This window comes from Theropithecus gelada, chromosome 2, assembly GCF_003255815.1.
Source record: "Theropithecus gelada isolate Dixy chromosome 2, Tgel_1.0, whole genome shotgun sequence".
NCBI lineage: Eukaryota > Metazoa > Chordata > Mammalia > Primates > Cercopithecidae > Theropithecus > Theropithecus gelada.
In genome coordinates this window covers 149,773,315-149,797,422 of record NC_037669.1, presented here as the reverse complement: position 1 = coordinate 149,797,422, position 24,108 = coordinate 149,773,315, and the positions used below count along the sequence as shown (strand labels likewise).

The 24,108-nt window shown below is 37.2% G+C and overlaps 1 protein-coding gene across 2 annotated transcripts in view; it reads right to left on the bottom strand.

The window, feature by feature from the left end:
• ATR (ATR serine/threonine kinase) overlaps nt 1-24,108 on the bottom strand; it is a 123,287-nt gene that overhangs the window by 28,609 nt on the left and 70,570 nt on the right. For both annotated transcript variants that reach the window (XM_025377065.1, XM_025377066.1), the window contains 9 exons: nt 23,897-24,075; nt 21,093-21,257; nt 19,298-19,389; nt 15,572-15,663; nt 14,539-14,716; nt 12,949-13,128; nt 12,301-12,460; nt 9,130-9,309; nt 1,072-1,214 (listed from right to left, as the gene is read on the bottom strand). In XM_025377065.1, the coding sequence (XP_025232850.1) occupies nt 1,072-1,214; nt 9,130-9,309; nt 12,301-12,460; nt 12,949-13,128; nt 14,539-14,716; nt 15,572-15,663; nt 19,298-19,389; nt 21,093-21,257; nt 23,897-24,075 (1,369 nt within the window). The remainder of the gene's footprint in view (nt 1-1,071; nt 1,215-9,129; nt 9,310-12,300; nt 12,461-12,948; nt 13,129-14,538; nt 14,717-15,571; nt 15,664-19,297; nt 19,390-21,092; nt 21,258-23,896; nt 24,076-24,108) is intronic.

Genomic DNA, 24,108 nt, shown 5'->3' with positions numbered 1-24,108 from the left:
TTATGTCAGGGCACTTTAGACCTCAGGAAACAGAATCTCTCTCTATGAGCTTCTCCTGTCCTTCACTCACCTGCCCAAGGCAGGATTCTAATCTGACTGTGGGTCAAAAGATTCTCATCCCAGAGAGGATCCTGCCCCACACCCTAGAGGAAGGAATGCTACATAGAAAAGGCCAAGAAAAGTCTGAACAGACAGACCTTGCTGGGTTTACATTATGAGCTGTTTGTCCACTCACATTTCTACATGGTTGTCAATCATGCCTATGTAATAAAGATTCCACTAAAAACCCCACAGGACAGAGTTTGGAGAGCTTCCAGAGAGCTGAACACAAGGAGGCTAACAGGAGGGTGACGAAGACCTCTTCCACGCGCCAGGAGGATGGCACACCCCATCTCCATGGAGACAGAAGCTCCTGTGCCGGACCCCTCCAGACGTTACCTTATCTATCTCTTCATCGGGCTGTTTATTTGCATCCTTAAAATATCTTTCTTAATAAACCAGTAAACAGGTTTCCCTGAGTTCTGTGAGCCACTCTAGCAAATTTATTGAACCCAAGAAGAAGTTGTGAGAACCCCAACTTGAAGCCAGTTGGTCAGAAGTTCCAGAGGCCCAGACTTGCAACTAGGGGAAGGAGGAGATGGTCTTGTGTCACCAAGCCCTCAACCTTTGAGGTATGACACTGTCTCCAGACAGAGAGTGTCAGCACAGAATTGGAGGACATCAAGCTGGTGTCCACCGCTTGGTGTATGGGGAAAAAACCCCACATATCTGGTCACATATGTCTTCTACTGTGTTGATGATTGCTGTGTCAGTGTGAGAGCAGAGGAATAACATGGTTAGAGAGAGTTTCCAAAACACATGCCTATATCACTTTTTTCATTTAAAAAGTTAGTTTTTAAAGTGAAGAAAAAACTTGCATAAAGGAAAAATTTACATCTTATCTAAGGTGATACACTGAATCAGTCATAAGTCAGAAAATACCTAGAATATGCTAAGACATGTGATAATAGTTTCAATATTAATAGTCATCCTTTCATATTTAATCTGCAAACATGCAGTTCTCATACTCACCTGCCAAAATGAAGAACTATATACCGGATGAGGTCACCTTGCTTTTCCATTTTGTTGTCTGTGACCATGGGCATCAATTTGTCATAGTACTTGGCAAGGTAAAAATGCCCATCCTCCCATTCTGGCAGGCACGCGGTCACATCCTGTAAAAAAGAACATAGGATACTCACCTAAGGAAATCCCATGCTATGCTGGGAAGTAAAATATGAATAGATGAATACGGATCAAAGTATGTGACCTTTATCTAGGCGGAGCAAAGTCAAAAGCAGACTCAATCTTTGATGTGGATAAGGAATAGCTACCTTCCTATAAAGGTTTTCTCAGGAGGGCTGATTGGTTCTGATGGGTTGTCCACTGTCCAACATGAAATAGTGTTGGAAAAATTCGCAACTTAGGAGAAGAAAACTCCATTTATGTTACCACTTTAAAAGATACAGAAAAGTAATGTCTGGATGGGTTAAAGTTTTTTTATATATAAATATGTGTGTGTGTATATATACACATGTATCATGAAAGGCATTTTTAAAAATCCTCAAAGCAGAAGTAATATCAAGTCTCTAAAGAGGGTAGGACTTTAAAAAGCATAAAAATTATGGTAAAATTAAAATCACATATCTTATTTTTCTCCAAGCTCTCTCACAAGTTATTGCCCTTTCTCTCAACGCCTTCAGAAGCAGGCTTCTAAAAAGAATTCTCTACCTCACATTGATTCCTAAAACTATGTCTTTTCAGCTTCACTCCATTAAGGAGCTCCTCAAATCCAAGAGATATTTTACAATTCTGATCTCATTTGAACTCTCTTCAATATGTTTCTGGTGTCCAAGTCACGTATTTCAAATGCTTTCATCCCTTGACTTCTGTGAGGCCACCATCTTCCAAGTTTTCTCCTCTCTTTCTGGTCACTCTCACTTAGTCTCCTTTGTCATTTCTTCTTGCTGTTCCTGCCTTAAATATTTGTGTGGTTTATTAATTTTTAATATGACATTAAATGTGATGGGAAATACACAGGATCACTAACAGTTTTTTTTTTTTTTAATTGAAGCTCCACTTTTCATCTAAAGAAGTTTGAGAACATAGTAGACCAGAAATCTTAAGTGAGATCTTGAGTTTCTACTGACTTTAATCTTGAGACTCTACAGACACAAACCTGCCTGGGAATAGACGACAGAATGACATGATTAGATGTGTGGTACATGCTAGGTTCATGTACCTAACCAGCCACACAGGGTAAGGGCTGCCAGAAAAACATATTAGTCAACCTAGTCTTTCCTTCCTTTCTTCCTTCCTGTCTGTCTTCCTGCTTTCCTTTCTTCCTCCTTCCCTAACTTCCTTCCTCCTCCCTCTCTCGTTTCAGCTTAGATTTTAAGTATTTATTTTGAAAAGTAAAATTCATATAGTGAAAAATACACAAATCTCAAATTTACAGCTTGATCAATTATCACAAAGTAATTACCTTTATATAAAAGCTCCTTCCTCCCTCCCTCCCCTCTCTCTCTCCCTTTTTAGTTAAGATTTTTAAGTTTTATTTTGAAAAATAAAGTTTATATACAGAAACATACACGAATCTTATGTATACAACTTGATCAATTATCACAAATTGATCAGCCTCATACAAGAACTCCAGGGGTTTTGTTTTACCTGTTTTTGAACTTTTATATAAATAGAATCATACTATAATAATTATTATTGGTTGGGCATGGTGGCTTATGGTTGTAATCCCAGCACTTTGGGAGGCCGAGGTGGGCGGATCACGAGGTCAGGAGATAGAGACCATCCTGGCTAACACAGTGAAACTCCGTCTCTACTAAAAATACGAAAAAAAAAAAAAAAAAATTAGCTGGGCGTGGTGGTGGGCGCCTGTAGTCCCAGCTACTTGGGAGGTGGAGGCAGGAGAATGGCATGAACCTAGGAGGTGGAGCTTGCAGTGTGCCGAGATCGTGCCATTGCACCCCAGCCTGAGTGACAGAGTGAGAACTCTGTCTCCAAAAATGTATATATTATTATTAGAGACAGGGTTTTGCTCTGTTGTCCTGGCTGGAGTGCAGTGGCATGCTCATGACTCCCTGCAGCCACGACTCCTAGTCTCAAGGCGATCCTCCCTCCTCAGCCTACGGAGCAGCTGGGACTACAGGCATACACCACCACACCCAGCTAATTTTTGTATTTTTTTGTAGAGATGGAGTTTTGCTATGTTTCCTAGGCTGGTCTTGAACTCAGCTCAAGCAATCTGCCTGCCTCGGCCTCCCAAAGTGCTGGGATTATAGGCATGAGCCACCACGCCCGGCCCTACATGTATTATTTTTTATCTGGCTTATTTCACTCAACATTACATCTGTGATATCAATCCAAGTTATTGCATATAAATTTGGTTTACTATATAGTATTCCATTATAAGAATATGCTACAACATATTTATCCATTCTATAATTGATTGCCATTTGGATTACTTCCAAAATAAAATCGACAAATAATAATGTTATAAACATTCTTGTATATATCCTATGGGGACATGCTGGGTCATATTCCAGATATGAACCTCTAATGTATTGCAAATATCTTCTAATCTGCAGCTTGCCTCTAACTCACAATGGTATCTTCTGATAAAGAGAAGTTATTGTTTATATTATAGTGTTTTTGTTATGTTTAAGAAGTCCTGACCTAGATTAGCAATCTACCTCGTTTACTTTTGTTTATAGTGGGAAGAAGGGATCAAGTTTGATTTTTTGTTTTCCTGTAAGATACCCAAGTGATACAACAACATTTATTGAAAAGACTATTTTGGTTATTCACAGTTTGCCCCTCCAGATAGATACACTTGCCAACTTTAGCCTTTTCCACTCTGCTCAGTGCCCCAGGAAATTGAAATTGATGATTTATATTAATGGGCCTGTTTGCCCTCTGGCTTCCTGTGAACTTCAATCAATGGAAGGTAGTAACAGATTAGAGGGTGAGGAGGAGAGTGAGGTTAAGTTCTTTATACCTGCTGGTTTCCTTCCTGCTGGGCTGCAGTTGACAGTGGTTGTGTTTCTTTCCCTAAGGTTAAGTTCTGGTCCGATGGTCCTTTCCTACAAATTTAGCTCCCTTTACAGGTTCCAGTAAATGCTCTATCCTTTTACTCCTTCAGGTCTAGAGTTAGCAACAACTCTCTGTTGTTGCCAGCCATGGGGTACTTTCACCATCCTTTGTTAATTTCCCTTAATTTAGTTTTTCATTAAACTCTCTCCAATTACTTCTTTTGATTGGGCCAACTATTTTCTCCCTGCACCTGACCTCACACAATATAGTAAAGAGCATCTCAGATAGATTGGAGGTTACTAGGAGATATGACAACTAATGCTATATGGAATCCTCAATTCTAGACAGAAAAAGGACACTATTGGGAAAACTGGTGAAATGTGGTCTACAGATAGTTAACAGTACTGTTTATCAACGTTAATTTCCCACTTCTGATACTACAGTAGTGTAAAATATTAAAATTAGGGGAAACATGCTAAAGGGTAGATATGGAAATTCTCTATACTACTACCAACTTTTTAAAAGTCAAAGATTATTTCAAAATAAAACTGAAAAAATTAAAGGTGACAGAAAAGCTTCTTGGTTATTCTTGGACTTTATGTTTCCACAGAAATTTTAAATTCTAATTTTCAATTACCTGTTAGCATTTGATGAGAACTGCATTAAACCTCTAGGTGAATTTGTAGAGAAATAATTATATTATTGAGTCTTCCCATTCATACATGTATTCTAGCTACCAATTTATTTAGGTCTTTTTTACTTCACTCAATTTTAATGTTTTAATTTTTATTTTGTGGAGAGGTCTTGTGTGCAATTTAATCTTAGGCATTTCATTATTTTTATTGCTATCCTAAATGATATCTTTAAAAATTTTAGGCTGGGCATGCATGGTGGCTCACAACTATAATCCCAGCACTTTGGGAGGCAGAGATGGGAGGATCAGTTGAGGCAGGAAGTTTGAGACCAGCCTTGGCAGAACAGCAAGACCCTGTCCCCACAAAATAAAAAATTAGCTTGGTGTGGTGGCATATGCCTGTGATCCCAGCTACTTGAGAGGCTGAGGTGAGAGGATCACTTGAGCCCAGGAGGTTGAGGCTGCAGTGAGGCATAACCATGCCACTATACTCCAGCCTGGGTTGACAGACCAAGACCCTGTCTCAAAAATAAAATAAAATAAAATTTTAAATCAACTTTCTTAAGACAGAACTTTCATACAATAAAATTTACACATTAAGTACAAATTGGTAACTTTTGACATATATACACCCATGGAACCATCATTCCAGTCAAGAAAATGAACATTCCTAACTCTCTCGAAAGTTCTTACGGGCGCCCACCCTTGCCATCATTCTCCTGCCAACTACCCAGGCAACTACTGATATTTCTATTCATATACATTAGTTGTACCTGTTTTAAAATGTCACATAAATGAAATCATATAAGCACGTAGTCTGTTATGTCCCTCTTCTTTCATTCAGCATATCTATGACATTAATCCACCTTGTTGCGTGTACCAGTAGTTCATTTCTTCTTGTTTTAGGGTAGTATTCCATTAGATAACTGTGCCACAGTTTGTTTACCCATCTTCTCTGGATGGCCAGCTGGTCTATCTCCAGTTTTTGTGACTAAAGCTACTATAAACATTTGTGTACAAGTCTTTTTATTGACATATGTAATTGTTTCTGTTGGATAAACATCTAAGAATGGAATGGAATATGGTAGATTTAACTTTTTATAGTCCCACCAGGTGCATTTATTGCATTAACAGGTATTGCTAGTCTTTTAGACTTCAGCCATTTCAGTGTATAATGTGTTATTTCGTTGTGGTTTTAATTTGCATCTTCCTAATGACTAATGATGCTAAGCGTCTTTTCATTTGCTTTTTGGCCATTTGCATATATTCTTATGAAGTGTCTTTCCAATACTTTTGCAGATCTTTATTTCTTTTTTTAATAGACAAAGTTTCACTCTAACTCAGGCTGGAATGCAGTGGTGCCATCATAGCTAACTGTAACCTCAAACACCTAGGCTCAAGTGATCCTCCTGCTTTAGCCTCCTGAATAGCTAAGACTATAGGCATTCGTCGCTATACCCGGCTAATTTTTATTTTTGTAGAGACAGGTTGTCACTATATTGCCCAGGCTGGTCTTGAACTCCTAGCTTCAAGCAATCCTCAGGCCTTGGCCTCCCAAAGCACCGGGATTACAGGCCTGAGCCACTGTGCCTGGCCTCACAGATTTTTAAATTGTCTTGCTAAGTTGTAGGGTTCTCTATAATTTAGCTACAAATCCTCTGTCATATAGGTATTGCAAGTATTTTCTCCAAGTCTATGGCTTACACCTTTTCATTTTCTTAACTGTCTTTCTTAGAAAAGGTTTTAACTTTGATGAAAATCTAATTTATCAGGATTTTTTTAATGCTTAATGCTTTGTGTGATCTAAGAAAACCTTTGCCTACCCTAAGGTTGTAAAGATTTTCTTCTATTTTTTCATCTAGAAGTTTATAATTTTAGCTTTTCAGTTTAGATCTATAATCCACTCTTTTTGAAGCAATTTTGTCTATGGTATGAGGTAGAGGTTGAAGAACATTTTTTTCTTCATACAGATATCCAACTGTTCAAGCACTTTTTGCTTGTAAATGGTATATTTTAAAATCTTTATTGGTTGTCATACAGAAGTAAAATCATCAGGTAATCTTGTTTAACTCACTCAATATTTTGAATAGTTTATAATATTTAGAATTTTCTACATATGTATTCATATCATCTGCAATTAATAAATTTCCTACATTTTTTTCCTTGTCCTTGTATCTTTTACTTCTTTTTTTATTTAAAGATTGCCATTTGGGTAATATTTTAAAATGACAGCTCTATTGGGACATAATATAAAGTTCACAATTTTAAAGTTGTTTTTAGTATATTTACAGAGTTGTGTAACCATCACCACTATCAAATTCCAGAACATTTTCATCACTCCAAAAAAAAAATTGTACCAATTAGCAGTCACTTCCCAGACCCAACCTCAGTCTCTAGTACCCATTAATCTACCTTCTGTCTCTATGTATTTGCTTATTCTAGCCATTTCATGTAAGTGGAATCATGCAATATGTGGCCCCTTGGATCTTCATGCCATTCTACAGTAGTCAGCCTCTATTCTTTTCTCTACTCATTTCTGTCTACATCATGTATAGGCAACCAGAACAAGAGAGGAGGCTACTCAGGTCTTTATGACAGGAAATTAGGGGTGTACGCAGAGGAAACAGAACCTGAAAAGTTGGTAGTCTGACGACATCTCTCTTCCCTAACCCTGGCTTTAGTACCAGACAGAGATGGGAGAACTGGAATATCCACTATCAAATTCTGCTGTTAAGTACTGGTGAGTTTTTGTGTGCCTCTCACAAAGGCTTAGTATGTAAGTTGTTGCGCCTTACATACTAGAATAAATTCAGAAGATCTCTCCAACTGGAAAGGTGAAATTTACAAGTACGGTTTCAGAACCTGCCTCATTATCACTGCCCTTTAGGATAATATAGTTTTTCATGCAAATCAAGGTTAGTTTCTTAGGTGGCATGACATCTTCTTGTAACCAAGGAACAGGAGCTGGACTCCTATTTATCTTCATCAGAACGCAACACTTCCTGGATCTAAAGATTAGCACTGTCTGTGCCATTTGCTTTGGCTCTTGGTCCCATTTAGGTCTTCCTTGTATTTCTGATTCCTCTCTCTTCTCATCATTCTCTTATTTTTGTTTATGTTCTTAAACTTATGGAGTCTATATACAATAGCTGTTTTTACATACTTATCTATAAATTTCATCATCTCTGTCATTTCTAGAACTATTTCTATTGATTTATTTTTTTCCTATGTATGGCTCAAATATTCTTGCTTCTTCATTCACATAGTAATTTTTTAATGGATGCTGGATATATTTTTATGTTGTCAAGTTTTAGATTTTGTTGTCTTGCTTTAAAGAGCATTAGACTTTGATCCGGCAGGCAGTAAGGTTACTTGAAGATCAGTGTAATCCTCTTAAAGCTTGTTTTACTGCCTTTCTAGTATGGATATAGAGTAGTTTTTAGCCTAGGACTGATTTAGTCCTACTTCTAAATTGTGGCTCTTTTAAGGTCTTTACTGAATGCTCCATATTATGCAATGAGGCCTCTCAATCTGGCTGGTGGACTGAATAACTCTCAATCCTGTCATCTGAACAAATCTCGATCCCATGTGAGCTCTGGAAATTGTTCTTGTAGCCTCTGCATTTTGTTTCCCCAGCAAGTCTGTTATTCCTAGCTTGGCCTCATAGAATTCTGGATTATTCATGCGCAGGCTGGTATTCAGCCAACACAATTCCTATGCAGATAGGAACTACTCTGTTTAACATTTTTCTCTCAGTTATCTGTCCCACAAATTCCAGCCACCTGTTCTTTGCTTTATTATTTCCTTTCTTCTACTTTTTTTCCTCCCCCTACTTTTTTAGTTCCTTTTTCAACCCGTTGGAATAGATACTTAGCTCATTAATTCTGAACCTTTATTTTCATCAAATATATGCAAATAAAAACTTAAATCCCTTTTAAGAATGGCTTTAGCTGCACAGGATTTCATATGCCATTTTTATTATCATTCAGTTCAAAGTACTTTTAATTTCCACTGAAAGTTTTCATTGACCCATGGATTACTGAGAGGTATATCTCTTACAACACCATCTATATAAAGTTTAATACCTAGTCAAGAAGTTATAAATTGGTTTTGCTCAAAAATTTTCAGGCTAGGATGTAGTTAACTTTGAGACAGAGGGGGAGAATAGTGATTACTGGGGTGAAGGGGAGTGGGGTTATAGAGCTCAAATAATATTCTGTTTCTTGACTTGGTGGCAGTTTCATGAGTATATTTATTTTGTGATAATTCCAATTACTTATGTTATATACTCACTGAATAGTCAAAAAAATTTCCTGGTTATTTTTATACATATACTTTTCCATATAGACTTAAGTCATTTTACCCAGTCAACAAAGAGTTAACTGAAATTGCATTATACATATACTTGCCTTATATTTTTTCATAATTGCATTGCTTTCAAAGTTAGCTGTTTCTTCCATAAATCGGCCCACTAGTAGCATAGCTCGACCATGGATTAACATGTTCTTACCCTCAGGTGGGGTTTCATTTTCAGGAAAACATAATTCAACGCCTTTTTGAAGAACAATTAGTGCCTGGTGAACATCACCCTAAAAGAAAAAAGGCAACAATAAGCCTTTTAATTTAAAAACATATTTCTATTTTCTGCAAAAGTATTGGTTCATTAAGTATGTTTTTGTACAAATCCATGTGTAATTTCATGTTTATCTTTTGTTTGCCTCTTACTAAAGTAAAATTCTAAAACTGAAACATTGCTTCATTTCATCTTATTCATTCATTTACTAATTAATTTTATAACTGTAGTTGGCTGTCTATATCCATAGGTTCCACATCAATGGATTCAACCAACAGTGGATAGAAAATATTAGGAATGGCTGGGCACAGTGGCTCACATATGCAATTCCAGTGCTTTTGGATGCCAAGGCAGGGGGATTGCTTGGGGCCAGGAGTTTGACACTAGCCCGGGCAACATAGCAAGATCCTGTCTCTACAACAAATTTAAAAATTAGCCAGGTGTGGTGGCTTACACCTATAGTTCTAGTTACTTGGGAGGCTGAGGGGGAAGGATCGCTTGAGCCTAGGAATTTGCAGTTACAGTGAGCTATGATGCACCACTGCACTCCAGCCTGGTTGACAGAGCAAGATCCTGTCTCTTTAAAAAAAAAAAAAAAAAGAAAGCTAGGCATGATGGCTTATGCTTATAGCCTTTGCTACAGAGCACAGGCTGAGGTGGGAGGATTGCTTGAGGCCAGGAGTCCAAGGCATCAGTGAGCTATGATCATGCCACTGCACTGCAGCCTGGGCAACAGAGCAAGACTCTGTCTCTCTCAAAACATAAAACTTAAAAAAAAAAAAAAAAGAAATATTATGAACAAAAAATTAAAAATAATATGAATAAGCAATACAAGTATAATAACTGTTTACAAAGCATTTGCACTGTATTAGGTATTATAAGTAACCTAGAGAAGTACACAAGAGGATGTCTGCAGGTTATATGCAAATACAGTGTATGCCACTTTATATAAAGGACTTGAGTATCCAGAGATTTTGTTATCCATGGAGAATCCTGGGACCAATCTCCCCATGGATATCAAGAAAGGACTATAATCAAAGTTCAGGGAACTGAAGACAATCATGAACAAATTAAAATCCCTGGCATAAAAAAGTTCATAGTCACATGAGGAAAGAAACTATGTGAAATAACAGCATATTTGCTAAGTGCTACAACAGAGGAATATACCTCGGCATTCTACAGGAGAGAGAAGAGTCCCTTAAACCTACCTGAAGAATATAGGAAAATGAAGGAAAACAGCAGTCAGGAAAAGTTATCAACAAAGAAAATCTGAATTAGGTTTTCAAGAATAAGTAGAAATCTTCTTGGCAGAGAATTTAGTGAAAGGCATTCTAGGTAGATGGAATAATTTTAATTGGAAGAAAAGCACATAGTCTGATTTTAGCTGAAGTTTAAAGGGTTTTTGAGATGGTGATGAATGACACTGAGGAAGTAGGCCAGGACTTGATCAGAAAGGGATCTGTATAGTTCCTAGAGTTCAGGCTTAATCCTAAAGGTATGAAGAATACTTTGTAGGATTTAATCTTTTTGAAGGAGCAACATGATTCGATGTCGATTTTAGAAAGATCACAAACTGCAGTAAATGGTGAGATCCTAAAAAGGTTGTTAACATTGTTAGAGGATGTAAATAATAAAGTCATAAATTAAAGCAGTGGAAATAAATAAGAGGGAGAGGATTCAAGAGATATTTCTAAGGTTGAAGAACAAAGATTTAGTCTCCAGCTGGATGTGAAAAGTAAGGTTGCAGAAGGAATTTAAGATGATGTCCAGATTTCTGCTTTCGATGGGAGGATGGAATAAAGTCTTGTTCAGAAAAGTAGGAAACGTGAGAGGAGAAACAGGTATTGAGTATTAACAATAAATTGCATTTTGAATGTATTGAGTTTAAGGTATTATAATACATAGACTAGCACTAGCTCAATAAAATGACCAGGTACTGACTAATGCACACTGAATAAACTGCTTTCCCCTCTCATCCAGGAAACATCTCCTCTCCTGTCCTTTCTCAGCCACCACAAGTTTGTGTAACCACAAATGGCACCAACAATAGTTGCTAAGTATCAATTCCAGAACATGCTATTACTATTAGTAATGCCTATTACTAATTCTAAACTGGCGACTAGCCTGAGGAGAAATTTAAGTAATAGCCATTTAAATCTGGGTTATAGGCTGGGCACAGTGGCTCACGCCTGTAATCCCAGCACTTTGGGAGGTTGAGGCAGGTGGATCACGAGGTCAGGAGATCGAGACCATCCTGGCTAACACGGTGAAACCCCGTCTCTACTAAAAATACAATTAGCTGGGCATGGCGCCTGTAGTACCAGCTACTCAGGAGGCTGAGGCAGGAGAATCACTTGAACCCGGGAGGCAGAGGTTGTAGTGAGCCGAGATCATGCCACTGTACTCCAGCCTGGGTGACAGAGTGAGACTCTGCCTCAAATAAATAAATAAATAAATAAATAAATAAATAAATAAATAAAATAAATCTGGATCATAAATCTTGCAAGCAGTTCCAATGTTTAAAAAACCCCCTTCTCATTACTTTTGCTTTAATCTGAAGACTGCTGTGAACTTCTGTTCAGATGCTAGGCCCTTCCTGGCCAGATCAGAGCTGAATATTGACAGTAACACTGGCAAGTCCACAGAGAGCTAATTATCTGCCAGCGACTAAGTGACAGAGTTACATTCATTTAACCAACATTTACTGTATGTATACATACATAAGGTGAAAAATTAAGAGGTCGTTTTCCTCAAGGAAAATGTAAGATAGATGAAAACTGAAAGAACTCCACATTCAGCCTTGAAATGGGAAGGTATCTGGGGACTGTAGAGTAAAAAGAATAGTTACTTCCAGGCTATGGTAGATAACTAATGAAGAAAAGTGATAGAAAAGGAAGGTTCTTAATTTGGATTAGTTATGTTCTCTCAGTTGGCCTTTTAAGGAAGTACATAATTCCCAACAGAATATATATATATATATATCTGATGACATTTCCCTGGCCATTACCTTGGACCAGAGCCACTTTGCCCTTTCCACATACAGTTCAGCGAGTCGTGATTCCCCTGCATTAAGGAGAGCATTGTAGGCTGTCTGGTGGTGACCAGCCTTTCTAGCTACTCTGGCACTCTGCAGCCAGCATTCTCCAACCATTTCATCGTAATCTGGTCTAAAGGAAGGAACAACACATGGGTGAGAGAGACCACTGACAAGCGTATGCGACAACTTAACTTAATTTAAATCTAGGTCATAAACTTTGCAAGTAGTTCCAATGTTTTGAAAACCCCTCTTCCTAACACAGAAACTTCTTCATATTCTATTTCAAAGGAATTAATGATTAATTTGTTCAAAAAGACTTGACTTAATTTTCTTATAGTGCTCTGTTTTACCTATTATAAACCTTATTCTTGATTTTTATCAGTAAAAAACATATCCCCCAGATATGTATTTAACATCTTAAAAAAGAGAAAGAAATGGCGTAAAAAAGTGATTCTTAAGTTCTAGGTTCCTTTCAACCAGATAGTGTAGCCCTGATAATTAAAAATAGAAAAAGATAGATTCAGAAAGAAAATTAAGAAATACAAATACCCCCAAATAATATCCAAATACCAAATTCAAGATAAGTGACATTTTAAAAATAAAAGTAGTATGAGAAACCTTTTGTTGAGGCTGAGTAAAGCCCTCCGGAGAGCCAGGATAGGCTCCTTGGCTCTGTAGGAATTCTGGGTCATTTCTAGTCGAGCTACCCAGTTCAGAGAATCTTCTTGAGAACTGTCACCTGGAGAATGCTGGAAAAGTGGTTTGATGCTATGCTCCAACTCACACAACATGTGCAATCTGAAGATAGATAGAGCCTATGTTAAAATGTTATCACATTCAGCCTTATTAATCTCATATATAAAGCATGTACTTTGAATCAGAAATAAAGAATTTAAAATACACAGTTGTCTTTGGTAGAACTTTAATATATCCTTGCTAAGTAAACAATTATATTTTTATCTTTTCAAACTGAATGTAAACACCAATTTATGCTGGTTTATGTATTTAGTGCTTTAGCCAGACATGGTAGTGTGCACCTGTACTCCCAGCTACTCCGGAGACAGAGGCAGGTGGGTCACTTGAACTCAGAAGTTCAAGGTTGCAGTGAGCTATGATTATGCCTGTGAATAGCCACTGCACTCCAGCTCAGGCAACATAGCAAGACCCCATCCCTTAAAATAATAAGTAAATAAATAAATAAAATAAAATTAATTACATTAAAATTTTTAAAATAAATATTTAGGGATTTGCAGTGAATCCCAAATTCCTAATTAAATTGGAGAATGATGGATAAAACTAAATTCAAATGTATGAAAACCAAAACTTACCACCTAAATGAAGATAAAAGAAAACATGGATCCAGTATAAACCAACATGAGGTATTTGCATATATTGCTGATGCTACTATAAGAGGGCCTGGCATAGCAGATGATAGTAAAAAATTGTGAAATTAATGTAGTTTTTTTTCTAAGAGTGATGGAAACTGTGATACATTCACTCTAGCCTTTTCCCCCTTGTATGACACTCAGTGTCTATGATTCAGTGTTCAAGGCACAAGGATATAGCTGAGTAGCTACAGAACAGAGTTAAACTCAGTGGTCCAATCTCTAGTTTCCTTAAGATATCACCAAACGGGTTGATACTAAATATAGTGAATTCTTCTAATTTAAAAAAATGTGCTATGTGATAAATTTATTATACTTTAATTACAGTATTTAGTTTATCATTTTTCCTCAGGTAGAATTCACAGACCTAAAATGTTTTCCAACAGTTTCTTCCTCACCTCTAAAAGTTAATCTTCTTTCTAGTAATGTGATACCTATATTTTTTGGGGAAATATCAAATACATTTCTAAATGAAAAGGAAAGGGAAACAATGAATAAATACCAAGCACCAATGTGCCAGGTGCTATAGATGTCTATGTTATAACGGGTTATATAGAAAGCAAACTACGACATTACAAGAGGACAAACATAAGTTATTTTTATTGTGTGTTCCATTAGTCTCATAGTTGCCTTTCCTTAAAAGGATGTATGTTAGAATTTTTTTAACTGTAGGGTAATTGCGAGGTAAGAAGAATGAAAGAGCTATCTGGTGTAGCTTTGCATGATACCAAACACTCTATCAATTATTTACTCAACAAAAAATTCCAATCCTGTCAGGTGACATTTATAGGCCAGGAATATAAAAATGGAAACCCCAAAATACCTCACAATATATTCATATCCTCGTTGGTAAGAGCCTCTTTCAAAGCTTGCAGCTGAAAGAGGTACAATTTGTTCTGCTCTCACTAGCTTCAATGTGTCATAAAAAGCTGTGATATCTCTTTTTTTGGCTGATAATAATAGCTGTCCCAGTCTGACACTCCATGTTGTAGATTTTCCATCTGAAAAACAAATGAAGAGTCAAGAAATGTCATGGTAGCTGGGTCCAAAACTCAGTTTTATTTCATTAGATAAAATGGTCAGCTGAAATATCAAACAGGGGGCTTCATTCCTTTTTTTGTTTGTTTTTTAGACAGAGTCTCGCTCTGTGGTCCAGGCTAGAGGGCTATGGCATGATTATAGCTCACTGCAGCCTTGAATTTCTGGGCTCCAACGATCCTCCCACCTCAGTCTCCAGAGTAGGTGAACAGGCATGACCCACCATGCCCAGCTAAGTTTTTAAAAAAGCATTTTTGCAGAGATAGTCTCACTATTTTGCCCAGGCTGGTCTTGAGCTCCTGGCTTCAAGCAATCCTCCCATCTTAGCCTTCCAAAACACTGAGATTACAGGTGTGAGCCACCATGCCCAGCCTGGTTTCATTCTACTTTAAACAACTAAACAAGGCAATCATAAAACAGGCTAAGAGATTAAGTATGAATGTTGCTAAGTTAATTAAGTCTGAATATTTTTGTCATATTAAAACAGCTTTTTTTTTTTCCTTTGAGAGAGAGTCTCACTCTGTCACCCAGGCTGGAGTGCAGTGGCGCGATCTCAGCTCACTGCAACCTCCACCTCCCAGGTTCAAGCGATTCTCCTGCCTTAGCCTCCTGAGTTGCTGGGATTACAGGCGTGTGCCACCACGTCCCCCTAATTTTTTGTATTTTTAGTAGATACGGGGTTTCACTGTGTTAGCCAGGATGGTCTCGATCTCCTGACCTCGTGATCCACCCGCCTCAGCCGCCCAAAGTGCTGGGATTACAGGTGTGAGCCACCGCACCCAGCCTAAAACTGCTTATATTTTAAGAAGTAATTTTACCTGCTGCCAAATAGTTTTCCACCAAATCCCACTGTGACAATTTCCAAGCTGCTTCCACTCTGTACGTGTTTAATTCATCTGTCCACTCGGACCTATTAAAAGAAACCCATATCAACTAAACTTTAATTTATTTAAAGTGACATTCAGAGATTTTTCATTGGTTTACATCTCTATTTATTATATTTATTGAATTTGCATTATATTTTGTTCTTAGAAACAAAATAATTATCTCTATCCAGAAACTACCCAGAAAATTTTAATCTTTCCATCCTTCAAAAATATTTTTTCACTAATTACTTCTGATACACCATTCTTCAACAAATTAAAGTGTGCCATATATTAGAGCAGAGTTAATTCCTGAATAATAACTAAGCCCATTGTAAAAATAGCTGCATGCTTAATTTGAACAAAGAGCAAAGAAGAAAAACAGCCAACGGAACACACATAAATTCAGAGATAAGCAGTTCTAATAACTTAGAATTCTGAATTAAATTTAAGACAAAAATACAGGGGGGGCCAGTGGTATAACTTAGGGACAGTTGGGAGGCATCTAGAACAATACCAAGAGCAAAAGAAAGTTACAATGATTTGTCAACGGCATAACAAAGTATATAAAACTAGCTACCTAAAATATATACCTATTTTTAAACTACTTTCAGTTAGTTTAAAATTTGAGTTTGCAAAACCAGTATGATACAGGCTAATTATTTTGTTCTAAGCATTCTACTTAGGTGACATTAGGATGACCAGTGATATTTGAGATCATGACTACACAGAAACAGCTAGGCTTTCCTCATGTTTCTTTTTTATTAATCATACTGTCTGAATTTCTGCCATATGTTTAGATCCTAGGCTAGGCACAATTTTCCATTTAATAATCTAATAACACTGCATACAGCACCTATATATCCATATTATAAATAAAGTAACAGAGAGGCTGGAATCAATATCCTTGAAAGTTTTCCTTGCTCTTTTTATTACAGTAAAAACACATAAAGAAAAGATAACAAGTGACCTAACAAGTTTCATTTTTAAAAATTTTAAAAATAGCAGCTAGAGTATGTTCCAATTTCTAAATTTATGACCACCACCAAGAACAGTTTAGAATAAGGCTAAAGAAATACAACTGAAATGTAATTTTCAAAAGTCCAATTTTGAACGACTCTACAAGTTTACCATCAGACACCAAAATATAAAACTTTCAGGATAAAAATCTCAGTAGAATCAGGCAGTATTTGTTATCCAAATGTGGGATAACAGATTATCTATGGGATAACAGATCACAGAGGGGATGTGTCACAAGAAGCCTTATAGCAAAAAGTACCAATGGCAATCAGGATCAGGCTGTGACAATGCATCCACATAAATGGGTACATTAAAAAGAATGATAAATAGGGTAAGCACAGTCAATATTTTAGGAAAAGTATTTGCTTAATGCAAATAGAAATTACCCCAAGAAAAACATGCCCCATCCATAATCATTTGCTTCACCATGACACAGCACCCCTTCATTGAATATTGACACATGCCTTTTTCCCAACCCAAATCAGGAGGCTCTATGTATCCTAGACCCAAAGAGAAGAAAAGAGGAGTCTGAATGTGTAGTCTATGTCAAAAAGAAATTTGACACCCCAATTTGAGCCATGACTCTTTCCCAAATCTCTGTAATCTATCTATTCATAAAGTCTCTCAACTAATCAGGAGAAACACATCTAAACATATAAGCATTCCTTTTCTACTTCTGCAAAACTTCTCTTGTGATTTCATAAATTCCACTACTGTGATACCATCTGACCAACAGTGAACTTCTCTGCCCTTAGACATTGTAGAATGATAGTCTTTATGAATCACAGTTTTGGAACCTATACAAACAGTACTTAGAAAAGGCTGGCTTCAGAATCTATAAAAAGCTTAAATAAATCAACAAGCAAAAAACAACCCCATTAAAAAGTAGGCAAAGGACATGAGCAGACACTTCTCAAAAGAAGACATACAAGCAGCCAACAAGCATATGAAAACACGCTCATCATCACAATTATTTGAGAAATGCAAATCAAAGCCACAATGAGATACCATCTCACACTAATCAGAATGGCTACTATTATTATTTTGAGACAGAGTCTCCCTCTGTTGCCCAGGCTGGAGTGCAGTGGTGCACTCTCGGCTCACTGCAACCTCCATCTCCCAGGTTCAAGCAATTCTCCTGCCTCAGCCTCCCAAGTAGCTGGGATTATAGATGTGCACCATCACGCCCAGTTTATATTTGTATTATTTTAGTAGAGATGGGGTTTCACCATGTTGGCCAGGCTGGTCTCGAACTACTGGCCTCAAATGATACATCTGCCTTGGCCTCCCAAAGTGCTGGGATTAAAGGCATGAGCCACTACACCCAGCCCAGAATGGCTATTATTAAAAAGTTTAAAAATAACAGATGTAGAAGGGGCTGCAGAGAAAAGGGAATGCTTACACACTGTTGGTGGGAATATAAATTAGTTCAGCCACTGTGGAAAGCAGTTTAGAGATTTCCCAAAGAACTGAAAATAGAACACATAGCAATCCCATTACTGGGTATATTCCCAAAGGAAAACAATTCATTCTACCAAAAAGATACATACACTCGTATGTTCATTGCAGCACTATTCACAATAGCAACGACATGAAATCAACCTAAGTGCCCATCAATGGTGGACTAGATAAAGAAAATGTGGCACATATACATAATGGAATACTATGTAGCTATAGAAAAGAATAAAATGGGAGCTAAACATTGGGTACACATGGACACAAAAATGAGAACAACAGACACTGGGGACTACAAGGGGTGGGGGAGGGAGGGAGGCAAGAGTTGAAAAACTATCTTTTGGGTACTATGCTCACTACCTGGGTGACGGGTTCAATTGTATCCTAAACCTCAGTATCACGTAATATGCTCTTGTTACTAACTTGCACATGTACCCCCAGAATCTAAAATAAAAGTTGAAAAAAAAGAAAAAGGTGGCTTCAGAGTAGTCCAAAAACAGTGGCCTGTATATTCTTTGGTTAAGTGAGATCCCTTTCCCTTTTGACTAGATTTTACTGCCCAGAATAGCCATTTAGAGTCTGATGAATAAATCAAGAAATACAGCTTTCAGCTCTCACAGCAAAGCAGTGGCAAGAGCAGTGCTAATCTCCACATTTAATTTCCAAACTGGAAGAACTACTCAGCCTGAATTTTTTGCCACACATATGTATTATTTTTTGCATAATTTGATTTTCAATAATAAACCCACCATCTTTAGGAAAGGAAGGCTGCTTTCCACATTCATCAATCATTTAGGGTAAAATCAGTGCACATAGTCTACAGTGGTATTCCATCAATCAGTCACAAAGTTCGCTCCCTCACCTCTAGCACGGAAAACAACTGGTACTGATACTGTAAGCAGAGCATAGACGCCCTTTGAGGCCCAGGAAGTCCCATATGAGCCTCACCAATAGCCGGTGGGTTCTAGAAGTTCCTTGTGTTAAAGCAAATCTAATTCAAGGATGGCTCTTTAGACAGAAGCTGTTAAGTGGTAGATTGACTATGAAAAATTTGAGGAAAAAAAATTTTGGTGCTTATCTCCAATACCATGAAAACACATAAAACATTTATTACTCTACTAAACATTAAGTTACACAATTCACTAATTAACAATTTCCCATTCAGATAAAATAACAAAAGAAAATCATTATTTTATAAAATATTACCTGTTAGCATGCACTCCATTCACCTGAGTGATAACAGTAGACAGCTGACCAAGACCTAACATGGACTTTACTACACCATGATAATGAATGATCTAGAAATTTAAAAATATTTAAAATAGCAATTATCACTTCAATAATAGTTTGGGGACCAAAAACAGCTTAACTGATACTCTTTAAAAATTACTATTTACTTTATTGCCCTTATTTTATTTTTTATTATTATTATTATTTTAATTTTTTGTAGAGACAGGGTCTCGCCATGTTGCCCAGGCTGGTCTCAAACTCCTGGGCTCAAGAGATCCTCCTGCCTCAGCCTCCCAAAGTGCTAGGATTATAGGCATGAGCCACCATGCCCAGCTACACCTTTCTTAATTTGACAATTGACTTTCTTACTTACATGCAGGACCCCCATCACAGTCCTAACACATTTAAAGTAACATAAATAAATGTAGACAACCTAGAAAATCTCAGATTGAAGTTATTATATTTTTCCAGATTTGGACTACTTTTTGGTTCAGATCAAATATTAAAAATATCTAATATCTTTGATATTCTGTTTAAAGATTGTCATATTTCTCACATAAACATTCAAACTCAAAGGTCCTGATGTTTTCAATATGGATTTCAGGCTTTAGCAACTAAAAAGTTAAAGAGGATTACGTACTATCCTTTAAAACGAAAATAAGATTGTGAAAAATAAAGAACTTATATATCGTACTTCTGAGAAACATGTCAAATATGACAGAAGGCATCATCTCAAAATTAGAAAGAATCTAAGGCAAGATTATAAATTAATGATTCTAAACTCCTTTCCCATCCCAATAGACACATAACTTATTCCCATTACTAACTGTAACTCAGTGATTCTACAGGACCATTTTAGAGACGTGCAGGTGGGTGAGTAGGATGGGGGTAGATGTATAAAATATGAAAATCTTTCTCAGGCTATGGAGAATCCCTACTTCTACAAATTGATCCATGGCTTACACTTTTAATAGCAAACTAAAAATATATACATTTTAGAGTTATTAAATGAACATTTTAATACAGATATACTCCATAATAAATCTCATTCATTTAGGGAATTTCTAAAGTCATACAAATATAGTATTGGAAGGGATTTTTTTTTTTTTTTTTGAGATGGAGTTTCACTCTTGTTGCCCAGGCTGGAGTGCAATGGCACGATCTCGGCTCACTGCAACCTCCAACTCTGGGGTCAAGCGTTTCTCCTGCCTCAGCCTCCCAAGTGGCTGGGATTACAGGTGCCCGCCCCCACGCCCAGGTAATTTTTTTGTATTTTTAGTAGAGATGGAGTTTCATTATGTTGGCCAGGCTAGTTTCGAACTCCTGATGTCAGGCAATCCACCCATCTTGGTCTCCCAAAGTTCTGGGATTACAGGCCAAAGTTCTGGGATTACAAGCCACCGCACCTGGCCTGGAAGGGATCTTTAAAATCATCTAGTAAAGTCTCTAATTTTATCTGTTAGGAAACTCAACCTTAGAGAGTTTTCCAGACACTCTGGGATACTGATAGAAACAGTATTAAAACTAAGGTTTCGGCTGGATGTGGTATGGTGGCACACGCCTGTAATTCCAGCTACTCGGGAGGCTGAGACAGAATTGCTTGAGCCCAGGAGACAGAGGCTGCAGTGAGCCAAGATCGTGTCACTGCACTCCAACCTGGCCGACACAGTGAGACTCTGTCTCAAAAAACAAAAAACAAAAAGAACTAAGGTTTCCAGAGTTCCTATTCAGGGCTATTTTCATTACAGCTGCCTTTTAATTATTATCTTACCTGGTCTGGTTCTAGCTGAATAGCCCTATCATAACAAGCAGTGGCATCCCTCAGCAAACCAAGGCTTTCATGTTCAAGGATCTGTTCTTTTAGAGATGGTTCTGCCTTTCTAATTGTGCTGACTCCGGCCACTCCATCAGGTTCATGCATAGCAGCATACAATTTCTTTGTTCAATGATTAAAAAACAATCAAAAACAAGAAAAAAATAGAACTGAAATAAAACTATAAAACTGTTTATATTGAAAGAGCAATTTTTTGAGAAATTTTTCCTCAAAGTAATAGTAAGCACTTGTTTCATGGCAGAGTCAGAGTAAAATTACAAACTTATTTCTAGACATTCTATTCCCTCAACGTTCTTATTCCTCTTAAATACAAATCTATCAATATCTGTTATTGATCATAAGGGTTATAAAGAACCTTAGGATCCTAAAACTGTCTAGATCCAAATGATAACATATTCTATTGAGTACAGTTTATAAGAGTTTTATTGAATTTTTAAATTTTTAAAAATTTAAATAACCATTTTAATATATTGTTATTGAGATGCCTTCAAGAAAACCAAGACAGCAATCTGGGCTCAAAGGAGATATTCAAGCTAAAGATAAAAATTTAGGAATCAATTAGCACAAAGACATTCTCTCGCAACATGAGAAAGAATGGGATGATCTAGGAAATGGATAAAGAAGAAAAGAAGGCTGAGGATAGAGACTAGTTTCTACATTTATCAACAAGGAAGAGCTGACAAATGAAACAGGAGAAGCAAGAAAACTTGGAAGAAAACTGGAGAATAAAATATCCCAGAAGCCATGGGAGAAAAGCAAATGTCTTAATGAGAACGGCATGGTCAATGATACTGAGGTTAAGAAAAGGAGGGCTGGGAAAAATTTACTGGATTTAGTAACATGTGGCCACCAATTTTCTTAGCAATAATAGTGTCAAGAGAAAAGAAAAAGAGAAGTCTTGTCGAAATGGGAAGAGTGAATAAGAAACAAAGAAGTGACTGCAGTATAAGGAAACTAGATAATTCTTTCAAAAACTGGTTATGAAGTTCTGGAAACAGAGAGATGGGATGTATCTAAAGGAGAAGGTAAGATCAAGGGAATTCTAAAAAGTTAAGGCTTTACCAGAACATGTCTATATGCTCTATATATTCTGGTTCCCAAAGAGAAATTAATTACACTAGAGAAAAAAGGAATATATGAAGAAGTTATATCTTGAAATTGAGAACACAAGTAGAAAGACTGAATTTTGAGAGGAAGAAATCCTTCCTTAAAAATAACAGAAGAAGCCAGGCACAGTGGCTCATGCCTGTAACCCCAGCACTTTGAGAGGCCAAGGCAGGCAGATCATTTGAGGTCAGGAGGTCAGCCCAGGCAACACGGAAAAACCCATCTCTACTAAAAATATAAAAAATTAGCCAGGTGTGGTGGCAGGCCTGTGGTCCCAGCTGCTTGGGAGGCTGAGGTGGGAGGATCCTTTGAGCCTGGGAGGTGGAGGTTGTAGTGAGCTGACATCGTGCCACTGTACTCCAGCCTAGGTGACAGAGCAAGACCCCATCTCAAAATAAATAAATAAACAAAATAACAGAAGGGAAGAAAAAGAATATGGTGCAGATGCTGTGCATTTGCAGATTTTTCTGAATGAATGATGAAGCAAGATCGTCAGCTGGAAGCAGGGAAACAAAATGAAGGTAAGAGATAGTCATCTTGACAAGTGGGAAATTAGCCTTACTAGAGAAACACCGCAGGCCTGAAGGTAATGTTAGAGTCCTGCAGTTTTAAAGATGTTTCAGATCATGAACTTAAACTGAAACCAGTTATAACACCCACTGTGTAATTTTTCTCCAGCTGCTTATATGGTTGGAGTTTTACAAAGGGAGTACAACGCAGTGGGAAAAAGACAAGAAGTTGAGCATCACTCTAAGGGAGTGATTTTAACCATGAACCATAGACTTAAAGCTGGACAAGGAGGAACACAAAGATAGGACGGGGCTAATATTCATCTTAAGACTGCAAGTTACTAATTTTCTAGTTCTTTTATCACACTTTGCTTTTTGATTTGAAAAGCCCACCAATCTTAAGCTCTTATTTAATTCCACTGTATTCGCCTCACCTGCTCTTACTTTCTTTTCTTCCCTACACAATCATAACATTGCCTAAATCATTATTTCACCAGCATTTTCATGCCTGATACCTGACATAACCAACACTTCCCCCTACTCACTCACTCCCAAATTCAGGACCACAACTCTCACAAGGAGAAGAGTAATTCCTTGAATCGTAGCCCTTCCAAACTCCTCCTCCATAACTGCCACAGGCATTTAGCTAAAATCCCATTATGATCATAACACTTCCCTAGTTCACACCCTCCAAGAAGTTTGGGCAACTTAAAAAGTCCTCTATTATTTGTGATCTTTCCTCTGCCATTCCAAACCGACACTTTACTTTTTGGCATATACCATGCTTTTTTCAAACACTCCACAGAGGTGCCTCTGCTTATAATGTCTTACCTCCCTATACTGCTCATTTTTTAAGACACCATCTCCAAGAAGCCATTCCTGACCTCTTGGCTCATCCACTTCCATCTCCCACCCTATTCCACATGGATGAGTTATGTGTCCTTCCTCGGGGTACATGTATGTTACCATACTTAAAATATTATACCAAATCGATGTTTATCTCTTCCCATTAATCTATAAGCTTCGAAGCATAGCATCTAAAACATTCAATAAAATGAACAACACAAACATAAAAGACTGGCTACATTAATTTTGATTATTAAATTCACTACATTAACTTCAGACCTGTAAAAATCCAAGATGTTCCTGAATATTTTGCTTCTTTTCTGTAATAAATGATTCAAAGTGCATTACAGCTCGTGTGTATGCTTTGGAGCGAAAGGAAGCTACTGCCAGAGTATCCTGGGGTATGAGGTCTAGAAAACGAGTTACACTCTGATAGTCTTCATAATCCACAGTAGATACTAGATCATAAAAAAAGAAGTTGAGTAATTAAA